The sequence below is a fragment of the Aquarana catesbeiana genome, linkage group LG03 (assembly GCF_042186555.1).
Source record: "Aquarana catesbeiana isolate 2022-GZ linkage group LG03, ASM4218655v1, whole genome shotgun sequence".
In the NCBI taxonomy this organism is placed as follows: Eukaryota; Metazoa; Chordata; class Amphibia; order Anura; family Ranidae; genus Aquarana; species Aquarana catesbeiana.
Genome location: NC_133326.1, coordinates 234,113,363 through 234,125,603, shown reverse-complemented (window position 1 = coordinate 234,125,603; position 12,241 = coordinate 234,113,363). Strand labels below are relative to the sequence as shown.

Below are 12,241 nucleotides of genomic sequence, written 5' to 3'. Positions count from 1 at the left end.
ACACAGACATTAAGGGAATACAAGTACGAGGCCGTAAATTTAAAATAGCAGCGTTCGCAGATGACGTCTTTTTATTTCTTTCCTCCCCGCTAACATCCCTACCAAACCTCTTGTCAGTTCTTGAGCAATTCAAACACATCTCCAACCTGAAAATCAACTACTTAAAGTAATTCGCTTTGAATGTCTCCCTACCTTCCGACCTTATGCGACAATGCCAGATGAACTTTCCTTTCCAATGGAAATCAGACGCGGTCACATACCTAGGCATAAAACTCCCTGTCATCAGAACTCTATACTAGAAACTTTTCAGCAGAATTAGAGAATATGCATCGAGACCTTCAGAAATGGCATGTACCCTCAATCTCTTGGTTCGGGCATGCTTCAATCCTAAAAATGACAATCCTTCCTTGCTTTACAAGATGCAAACAATACCAATCCGATTGCCACCTTAATTTTTTGCGGCATATAGGATCATGTGTAGATTTTTTTTATGGGGCAACAAACCCGCACGAATCAAATGGGCTAAGCTAGTATTGCCAAAGTCGATTGGGGGGATTGGTCTCCCAGGCATCCAAAGGTACTATTGGGCAGTCCACCTGACAAGGGTGGTGGATTGGAAGATCCATGAAAGATGCAAAGGGTGGGTCGGGCTCGAATACCTAGTCTCCCAGGCGGAATTAGGTATGGTACCATGGCTCCCAAAAGAAAACATACCCCCCCATATACATGCCCACCCTCTAATTGGAGCTACCCTTCAGGCGTTTGACAGGGCATGTACCATACACAAACTCTCATCTAAGGAATGCCCGATCACCCCCCTTAGGGGCAACCCGACTTTTATCCCAGGCCTAGCCAGGAATTTCTTGGCAGCAGAATGGCCACATAGGGAAATCCAAGCAAGACACTTTTTCTGGAGAAGGAGGTTCAAAAACCACAAAGAAATGGCTGAATTATCCAATACAGCAAAGTTCCCTTTCTGGTCATATTTGCAACTGAAACATTACCTAGATAACCCGACTCGTAGAGCACACTTTACTAGGGACACAACGGTGTTTGAGTCTCGCTGCACCAGATCATCCCCCCAAAGCCATGTCATCTCGGCTCTCTACGCCTCGATGTTTGGTGCTATGCTACAATACTCGCTGACCACGCTTTTTAGGAATCTGCTCTGAATGTGCAATTGGATGAGGACGCTTGGGACCAAATTCATGTATATCTCCACAAGGGTTCTCTAAATGTGGCGACACAGGAGAATGGATACAAAATCAAAACCAAGTGGTCCAAACGCCAGATATCCTACATAAATTTATACCTGCGGTGCCTGACCGCTGTTGGAGGTGCGGAGTAGAGAAGGGCACTCTTCTTCATATCTGGTGGACATGATCCCTGATCCAGCCGTATTGGCGTAAGGTTCATGGCACGACAACCCTGATTACTTCACTCCCGCTGGAGTTCACCCCGGCACAATATTTACTACATCACACACAAATTCCCAGAAAATGCTACTTCAAGTTGGTGGCTATGCACTTGATCAACGCAGCTAGTCTATGTGTACCAGTCCACTGGAGATCTACATCTCCGCCCTCTATGAGGGAATGGACATCTCTCATCCGCCATGTTGCAGTGATGGAGGAGCTCATATATAACACTCGTGATAAAATTTCTCAATACTCAGCCATTTGGGCGGCTTGACACACCTACCAACAATCCCAAGATTACCAAGAGCTGATACGACAAAACGACTGACATGTCTCATGAGCAGGAGACGTGACATTATTCTGACTTCTCGTCATGAACCATAGTATATCATTTGAGGTGTCGGAGATAGAGAGGGTAGCTGGTGGTCGCCCCACCCCCTCTCCTCCCTCTTTTCTGCTTTATCTTTTCTTTCTTTTCAGTACCCTTACCCCCGCCCCTGTCCGTCCCATCCCCCCTTTTTTTTTCTCCCTTCTCCTCTCTTCTTCCCCGCCCTTCCTCCCTACCCTTCCCTGCCCCACACAAATGAGGAAGGTGGGATCAATACAAAAAACATCTTATCTGCTTTTGCTCCCACCTCCCCATGAGAAATTATAATAGACCTGACCAGTAGTGCTCCTATATATCTAGTTCTTAAGTGTTAAATAGTTTAGGGTTACGCCCTACAACAACCTTATATGAAGGATAACATAGTGGGTATAACTACAGGGACAAGTTGACTCCCTCGGATCCTAAGGTATATATAGACTCTAGACGGAGTCCTTTTCAAGTGCCATGTTTTGTTATGATTCCTGTTTGCACTAATATTTTTACGATGTTATTCATGTAAACATTTGCTGTACTGTACGTGAAAACTTTAATAAAATATGTATGAAACAAAAAAAAAAAAGGGGGGAAGCCACTCACTGTTAAAAGCTTTGTTCAACTACATTGAAGTTTTATGCAAGGACATGTAAATTTGATGGCCCATCCGGATCTGGTAATTCTGAGCATGCACACAGCAGGGTGCAATGCAGAACCATTTGTTTTGAATGGCACCTCAATAAACAGTTACAGCAGTGCACAGCACACCACAATGCACATGCCCAATATTTACTGTGTTAACAGTGAATAAGCTGCAGTAAAGCATAAAGTTACATTTACACAAGTGTGTTAACACACGTATAATGTGAATAGGTCTTAAAAACCCCCCTGCATTTTCATTCATTTTTACTATGAGTCTTTAAATTCAGTTAAGAATTCAGAGCTTTTTTCATAAAATGTAAATACTTTTTAAATCAGCTAATTTTTTTTTGATAAAAATCTAAACTAGGAACTATGTGAGTTTGGATTGTTGTCTATAAAAATACAAATTAGCTGATTTAAAAAAAAAAATATATATATATATATATTCCATGGGAAATAAATAAAAGGAAGCAGTTGGGACTTTATATGAGGCTTTGAACAGATGGGAACAAATGCCTCCATCCCTATTAAATGGAAGAGGGGGGAAGGAAATGGGAATTTATATGAATCATGCAGCCAAGGGTGTGTCTGGTAGGTAGTACATAATTAGTAAGAACCACATATGTTACATAGTAGCACAATGTATAAATAGTAGATAGAATACATATAGTTTATTCCATACAAATAATATGATAATGGCATGGCAAGGTAACATGTATGTTCATATTGTAGGCAAAGATAAAAACCAAACTCATTGACGTGTGTCTCCATAGTATAGAAATAATAAAATCTTGGTTAAATTGGTACTCTCCAGTAAGCCTAGCAATTGTAATAGTGCTATGATAATGTTCATTCAGATACCCCTTTTGAATACAATTCAAGAACATTATCATATCACTATTACATATGCTATGCTTACCGGAGAGTACCAATTTAACCAAGATTTTATTATCTCTATACTATGGAGACACACGTCAATGAGTTTGGTTTTTATCTTTGCCTACAATGTAACATATGTGGTTCTTACTAATTATGTACTACCTACCAGACACACCCTGTCATGTCATCTCCTTGGCTGTATGATTCATATAAAGTCCCATTTCCTTCCCCCCTCTTCCATGTTCCATGAGTAGTTTTTTTATAAATGTTGCCAAAGCCAGCTGAAATATTGTAGTTGATTTACTAAAAGTGCAAAAAAGTAAATTGCTTAGTGAATGCAATGAAAATTTACTTTACAAAGAATGCCCAGTCACATGCAAGGAAAAAAAAAAACATATTTTTGCTTGCATGGGATTGGATGATGGAAGTCAGCAAAGCTTTACCTCATTCACGCTCAGGAAAAATTCCATTGCAAAGTGAGCAGCCTATTAGCCTCTAGTAAATCAACTCAATTGAATGTTAGTTGTTTACAGGATATTTATGAGCACCATTAATCATTTGGAGCACATTTTGTACAGCTTGACCATTTTGACAATTAAAGCCAATGACCCTGAAAGCCAATGAACATACCTCCACACAAAGAATAATAATGCTGTGTAAGGTTACAGGACACGTTGTTTTAGTTAACGTGTTATTAAGCCCAAAAACAGAAATGTAAAATATTGCAGCTTACCAATCATTAGATGATGAGACAACTCAGGATGAATGAATGTTAAATGTATACTAACAAATTAAAGCCAAACGCCAGCTCACACTTTATAGTCAGTTACAGCAAACAGCTTTTTTTCTTTTTGGAATAAAGATTTTGCATTAATAAACGCTGTTTATTTTAATCATCCATGGAAACTGATACATTCTGCTAGAGAGCTTGTGCTTTTGAAAAACGACAGACTTGCTGGCTTGATCACCATATAAAAGATAAGAAGAAAGAAAGCCTAAAAAAGGAAACAAATACAGCCATCGCATCAAAGTTTTACTAAACTGCAATATAATAAATGTTTGTTTTTCGGTTTAATACTGCTTTAAGCTCATTCACTGAATGTTTATAAGTCTATACGTTTGTAGCTGCAGTATTTTTTCAATAGCACACTCGTGAAAATTTTTGGACTGAAAGCTGACATAAGTGTCTCATGTTCTTCTGTGAACATTTCTGTCCTGTTTTCTTTCTAAAGTATCTTTTAGCCTATTTCCCCTGGCCGTGGTTTTAGAGAATTCTGTTTAATCTTTTCATCTCTTTCTCCTTTATGTTTAAGCCCAACCTCAGAGCTTGCCTCAGCCAACTACTTCAGCACTGGAACAGAGCGAGGAAGAAACTGGCAAGATAAAAAATGGTCATGTAGGTCTGAGTAATATCAATGGAATCCACAATGGGGTCAAACATGTTGCTGCAGATCACAGAAAGTTATCAGCTCCTGTTTCTCAAAAAATGCACAGGAAGATCCAGTCCAGTTTGTCTGTGAGCAGTGATGGAAGTAAAAAAAGCAAAATGAGCTCCACATATTCTCAGAAACCCACCTCTTCACCAGAAGGTAAGCTAAATTATGAAAAGATTGGTATTCTTATTATTCTAAAATTACCTACTAACATTTTAAGAAGAAACAGTGATACAAAGTGTGTTTTCATTTTGTAGTACTATTCATTTGTATCATTGTATGCTGACTTTCACTATTTGCAAAAGATTTACTGCCCTTAGTAAATTAGTAACAGGATGGTTTTTTTGTATTATAAATGAATTACCCTTCCTCATAATTAAAGTCCAAACTCAATAGACATTGCACTATTACAAGGTATTACAAGGTAGATTTACTAAAGGGACGAAAGGTACTGTAGTAATAAATGTTCTAATACTTAAAAAGACCTTCAAGTCACCAAATTCTGAAATACAAGTTTATACATTTATTTGGTACACTTAAAGTGTTTGTAAAGGTAAAAGGTTTTTTTTTTTTACCTTAATCGTTCAATGCATTAAGGTAAAAAATACTTTTAAGTGAAGCTCACCCTGCAGCCCCCACTAAATACTCGTGCCTGACCTCGGTCCATCGCTGTGCACTCTGGAGCTGGTCTTTATCCCTCTTCCACCTCTCATAGGCTTGGCTGAGAGCAGCAGGAGCCAATGGCTCCTGCTGCTCTCAGTCAAAACCTGTGTGCAGAGAGCGGGGGCCCAGCCGGGCTGTGTGTGCGGCTTCCTATGGGGGCACTTCGCGGGGGAGAGGAGCCAGAAGCGCAAGCGTTGGACACGAAAAGAGGAGGAACAAGACTGCTCTGTGCAAAACCATTGTACAGAGCAGGTAAGTATGACATGTTTTTATTTTAATTTTAAAAAATGTGAACCTTTAATATCACTTTAACCACTTGCCTACTAGGCACCTTTACCCCCTTCCTTCCCAAGCCAATTTTCAGCGCTGTCACATTTTAAATGACAATTGTGCGGTCAAGCAGCACTGTACCCATATGAAATCTTTATAATTTTTTTTTCACACAAATAGAGCTTTCTTTTGGTGATATTTAATCACCACTGGGTTGTTTAGTTTTTGCTAAACAAACAAAACAAGGCCAAAAATTTAGAAAAAAAATGTTTTTCTTCTTTTCTGCTGCACTGATGAGCACTAATGGGCAGCACTGATGGGCACTGATAGGCTGCACTGATAAGGTGGCACTGCTGGGCACTGATGAGGCTGCACTGATATGTAGCACTGATGGGCACTAATAGAAAGGCACTGATAGGCAGCACTGATGGGCACTGACACAGCTGAACACGTAAATTGCCTCTGTGATTGGCTCTTTAGCCTGATCTGTGATCAGCTGCATCCAATCACAGAGCGTGCTGGGTGCGCGCCACAGTGGCCACAGTTCTGGGAGGACGTCAATAAAACCTAAAGCGGAGTTTTGCCTAAAAAAAAAAAAATAAAAGTCAACAGCTACAAATACTGCAGCTGCTGACTTTTAAAATAAAGACACTTGTCCAGGGCGCCCGCGATGTCCTCACTCGAAGCCAACCCATCCTTCAGCTCTGGGTGGAGGCGCCAGCATTGTCACGCTGTGCGTTCAGAGTAGTACCTGCTGTCTTCTGGGACCTGTGTGTCTCCCAGGAGACAGTGGGGGGGCGGAGGAGGGGCCAGACATGGTGTAGATCACCGCAGATACTGCGGCGATCTTTCGCCGGAAGTTGGAGCAAATACCTGTATTAGACAGGTACCTGCTCCCCCCTCCCCCCTGAAAGGTGCCAAATGTGACACCGGAGGGGGGAGGAAACCGGACAGCGTAAGTTCCATTTTTGGGTGTAACTCCGCTTTAACCATCTCTTAGGTCTCATTCACATGGGCATTAAAAGCAGGTCGTTGAACCTCTGAGAGGGACATGCAGCTGCTCAAGGCTACAGAACTGGACACATGACATGGCCACCACAGCAAAAATTAAAGTGGCATTAAACCCTAAAGCAAACATTGATTATATTGCAGCTTACCTATGCCTGGATGTTGTGACTGTATTAGTTGTCTTTTTTAGGCTTTCGTTCCTTTATTTTCACCTGGTGATCCTGCCAGTAAATCTGTGCGGGTACCGACTCGATGTCCTACGGCACCCGCCGATCATTAGGCATAGCAGAAACATGGATCAATGCCTTCCCCTAGTTAAAGCACCTCCCACACAGTACACAAGCACTGGCTAGGCACACAGTTAACCCTTTGATCGCCCCTGATGTTAACCCCTTCGCAGCCGGCGTCATTAGTACAGCAACAGTGCTAACTTTTTAGCACTGATCACTGTGTTAGTGTCACTAGTCCCCAAAAAGTGTCAAAAGTATCAGTGTCCAATTTGTCCACCTCAATATCGCAGTCCCGCTATAAGTCGCTGATCATTGCTATTACTAGTGAAAAAAATAAAAGTAAATAAAAATTCCATAAATATATACCAAAGTTTTTAGATGTGCAAACCAATCAATATAAGCTTATTGGGATTTTCCTGACAGACTCCATGGCAGCCTACGTATGGGTTAATCCCGCCTCTCATACCTCATAGGACCCCACTCCCATAAATCTTTGCTTCTAGCCATAGACCGTGTTCCCACAGTCCTTCCTCACCAGGAAGAAAAGAAACAAATTCTTCTGTCGTACACGGATTCTCTGATAGCTCAAGGGGCTGCCGTCCCGGTGCCTTCGGAAGAGAAATTTCAAGGGGTGTATTCCCCCCTTTTCATGGTCCTCAAAAAGAGTGGTTCCTGGAGGCCAGTCATCGACCTGACATACCTGAACTCCTTCATCAAGAAGGAAAAATTCAAGATGGAGACACTGCTAACAATTCGTCAGATAATACAGCCAGGCGATTGGCTAGTCTCCATAGACCTGAAAGATGCCTACTTTCACGTACCGATTACGAGGGACTTCCAGAAGTACCTACGTTTTGCAGTGGGTCAGAGACACCTCCAATTTACATGTCTCCCATTCGGGCTTACAACATCGCCTCGAGTGTTTTCGAAGCTCTTACTGGCTGTCGTGGCATTGATCAGAGTCAAGGGTATCCGTTTACACCACTACCTGGACGACCTTCTCTTGCTTTCGCAGAACAGGGATCAACTAGTGTCACACCGAGATCAGGTCATTTCTACTCTGACGGAGTTCGGTTGGCTGTTGAACAGGGAAAAAAGTCATCTAGATCCGACACAGTCTCTGATATTCCTCGGAGCCCAGTTCAACACGTTGAAGAGTACCATCTCTCTGCCTCTGGAGAAAATCCCTTTGATTCGGGACAGAATTCACCTGGCAATGTCATCTTCCCTGCTCAGAGCTTCTCAGTGTCTCAGGATAATCGGCACCATGGTAGCAACAGCCCCCATGGTGAAATGGGCTTAATGGAGGATGCGCCCTTTTCAGAAGGGTTTTCTACAGCAGTGGGATCCGGGTTCTCGAGACCATCTGGTTCGGATAACCCCGTCCATGCGGGAGAGTCTCCCCTGGTGGCTGCAGCGGAGGAATCTCCTCAATTGCCATTCCATAGCACCCGTTTCCTGGATCACGGTGACAACGGATGCCAGCAGCAGAGGCTGGGGCGCTCTCTGTCTGACGGAGATAGCCCAGGGTCAGTGGGATTTCCCATCCCGGGGCGTAGTTTCAAATGTCCTGGAACTCCGAGCTGCCCTCTGTGCACTTCGAGCCTTTCTCCACTTAACATCAGGGGCCTCAGTCCTCCTGAGGCTAGACAACATGACAGCGGTCTCTTATATCAAGAGACAAGGGGGCACACGCAGTCTCTCCCTACTGAAGGAAGTGAGTCCTATCATGTCTTTGGCTCAGACGAACCTATCAAATCTGACAGCTGTCTATCTTCCAGGAGTCCAAAATGTCCAGGCGGACTTCCTCTCGAGGTTTGTCCTGGACAACAACGAGTGGTCTCTCCACACGGAAGTTTTCAATTGGATCCTGTCTCTGGGAGTGTCACCAGAAGTGGACTTGTTTGCGTCCCCTTGCAACCACAAAATGGAGAAGTACTACACGAGATGTCGTTGTCCCCAGGCTTTCGGAGTGGATGCTCTGACGGACCAGTGGAGATTCCACAGGGCTTATGCCTTTCCACCAGTTCCGGTCATTCTTCGCTTCCTATCGAGGCTCAGGTGGGAAGAGGTCGAAATAGTGGCAGTTGTTCCATATTGGCCCAACAGACCGTGGTTCCCCCTCTTACTACAACTCAGCTACCGGAATCCAATTCCTCTCCCAGCCAGATCAGATCTCCTATTACAAGGAACTTCTCTTCACCCATGTCCGTCCCAGCTCCATCTGACGGCTTGGTTCTTGAGAGGGGAAGGTTGGAAGCCCTAGGATGTCCAAGTGCGGCTATTTCGACTCTACTGAATGCCAGAAGACCAGGTACCAATAGAGTTTACCAAAGAATTTGGTCAAAATTTGCGGATTACATTTCCACCACTGATGGTTCCTGTACTGACCCAAGGATTCAGGATATTCTTGGTTTCTTACAGACAGGCCTGGATCTATCCTTATCAGTAAGTTCTCTACGGGTTCAGGTTTCCACAATCTCTGCCTTCACAGGTATATCCTGGGCCAGACATCCCCTTACAAGGCAATTCTTCAGAGGAGCGATAAGACTCAGGCCTCAAAGAAAGCCAAGGTTTTCCAAGTGGGATCTTCCCCTTGTCCTAAATTTCTTTTCGGAAAAGGAAATACGTGTGGATCAAGCAGCTATTAAAGATCTCTCTCTTAAAGCTGTATTCCTAGTGGCTATAACATCAGCCAAAAGGGTCTCCGAAATCAGTTCCCTAGGATGTAAAGAACCATTCCTTACCTTCTTCCCTGACCGGGTAGTCCTGATTCCTATGCTCGGATCAAAACCTAAGGTAACATCGGTTTTTCATGAGAATCAGGAGATTGTTCTTCCAATTTTCCGGGCAACTGAGGACTCTAGCATTCACCCTTTGGATGTGGGAGAAGTTTTAAGGCAATACCTTGAAGTCACTGCCTCTTTCCGAAGATCCGATCATTTGTTTGTTTATTTTCAAGGAAAGAACAAGGGTTTGCGTGCTTCCTCCAGAGTCATTGCAGCTTGGATCGTTCAGGCTATACAAGGGGCTTATGCAGCCAAGGGTCTGGCTCCTCCAGAAGCGGTGACCGCTCATTCTACTAGGAGCGTTTCTACGTCATGGGCAGCTTCCCGTCATGTATCCCCGGAAGTAATCTGCAAGGCGGCCTCTTGGTCGTCGATCAACACTTTTATGACACACTATTGTGTAGAACCGGCTTCTTTGTCTTCAGTTAATTTGGGTTTGCATGTCTTGTCTGTTGACGGTGCCAAATAAACCTTTTTTTCTTTGAACCAGCAATTTCCCACCCGGGAGTGTAGTCATTTCCCATACGTAGGCTGCCATGGAGTCTATCAGGAAAATGGAAAATTTATATCAAATACTTACCGTAATTTTCCTTTCCTGATGGACTCCATGGCAGCAGGAGTTCCCTCCCATTTGCTGGAGTAGGCTATATTACGGAACACGGTCTATGGCTAGAAGCAAAGATTTATGGGAGTGGGGTCCCATGAGGTATGAGAGGCGGGATTAACCCATACGTAGGCTGCCATGGAGTCCATCAGGAAAGGAAAATTACGGTAAGTATTTGATATAAATTTTCCATTTTTTTTACCAAAAATATGTAGCAGGATTCATTTTGGCCTAAATTGATGAAGAAATGCAGAGGTGATCAAATACCCTCAAAAAAAAGCTCTATTTGTGGGTAAAAAAGGACATCAATTTTATTTGGGTACAGCATCGCATGACTGCGCAATTGTCAGTTATGCAGTGCAGTATCGCAAAAAATGGCCTGGTCATGAAGGGGGGTAAATCTTCCGGATGTCAAGTGGTTAACAATGCTGCTGTCCAAAGGTGCCCCTGTGCTCCTTCATCCAGAGTGGGGGCACTTTAATACAGGCGGTGTGTTACTAAGTAGATCACCAGATGAAAGCCAGATGAAAGGGGAAAAAGCCTAGAAAAAAGAAACTAATGTAGCCACCTCTAAAGATTGGTATGCTGCACTATATTACATTTTTGATTTTGGGTTTAATACCGATTTAAACCTCACTCAAGTGAGTGGGATCACGCCTTAACCGTCCTGTAACTGCATGCAATGCACTTGATTGCGGCATGGTGGTTTAGCATTTTCAGGGTTAAAACGGGCGGTGGAGAGATGAAGAATTGTTCCTGCAAACTATTAGAGCCTTCTTTTATATCTGTTAAAAATCTATTTTTGAAGAAGACTTTATTGTTTTTCTTTTGACGGGGAGTGGGATGAGGGGGAAGCGCTAAATCCTATTTCAAGGTTTTTATTGCTCTTTGTGTCATCAAGACAGGAAGTGAGAGGAAATAAAATTAAGAGTACTTTCACACTTGGGTGACGGGTCCGTTAGCGGTAAAGTGCCACTAGTTTTAGCAGCATTTTAGCTGCGCTTTTCAGCCACTAGCAGGGCGCTTTTAACCCCCACTAGCGGCCAAAGAAGGGGTTAATAGCGCCTGTGTTGCTGCGCTTCCAAAATGCTTTTCTGGAGCTTCTGAAGCACTTCCCATTCGTTCCAATAGGCAGGGGCCTAAACAGCACTCCCACACCGCCCCAAAGATGGCACTTGCATGACTTTTTTTCCCGTCCCGCAAGCGCACCGCCCCAGTGTGAAAGCACTCAGCTTTCACACTGCGGAGGCATGAGAGGCAGTTTTCAGGCGCTTTACAGATTAGCGCTAAAACGCCTGAAAACAGTGTGAAAGTAGCCTAAGAGGCACACAATGTTTTTCTAAATCACTATTTCATGGATTAGGTTAAAGCCTATGACAATATTTATTGCTGTCCCTGTCCCCATCGGAGAGAGTTCTTTGTTTCCTTTTAGATAACAGGAGCAGAAAATGGAGTAATATATCTCCTATCAGAGACACAGACAGCATTATTGGCCTCTTTCACACAGACAGATGGGGATCCTGTCCGGTGGATTGAATCAGATGACAGTCGGATGAAAACAATCAGGCGGTCCGTGTCCATCCCACAGCCCATAGAGGACAGCGGGGTGTGACTGTGTCTGCTCTGCGTCTATTTATTGTGTGTAGACACCATAAAAAATAATGCAGTGTGGTCTGAGGAAAATGTATGTCACATAGCGATGCTTTTTGATTTTCTGCACTCATTAAACAGAATTATTATTGTTTTTGAATCACAAGGGAAAATAACATTGACTTTTTCAAGACTTTTGGCAATGCTGCCATTGTTCTGAGTTCATGGTTAATGTTTTCCTATACAGCTCTGGTTGTGACGGTATCACAGTTTTTTTTTTAGTTTAACTTTTATTTTAATTTTCTACAGCCACAGTTTACAATTTATAAACAAATAAACAGAAGGAATACAGTG

The 12,241-nt window shown here is 43.1% G+C and overlaps 1 protein-coding gene across 4 annotated transcripts in view; it reads left to right on the top strand.

Annotated features, from left to right (window-relative positions):
- Window positions 1-12,241, top strand: part of MDFIC (MyoD family inhibitor domain containing) — a 280,871-nt gene that overhangs the window by 232,870 nt on the left and 35,760 nt on the right. For all 4 annotated transcript variants that reach the window (XM_073619853.1, XM_073619852.1, XM_073619851.1 and 1 more), the window contains exon 4: window positions 4,614-4,889. In XM_073619853.1, the coding sequence (XP_073475954.1) occupies window positions 4,614-4,889 (276 nt within the window). The remainder of the gene's footprint in view (window positions 1-4,613; window positions 4,890-12,241) is intronic.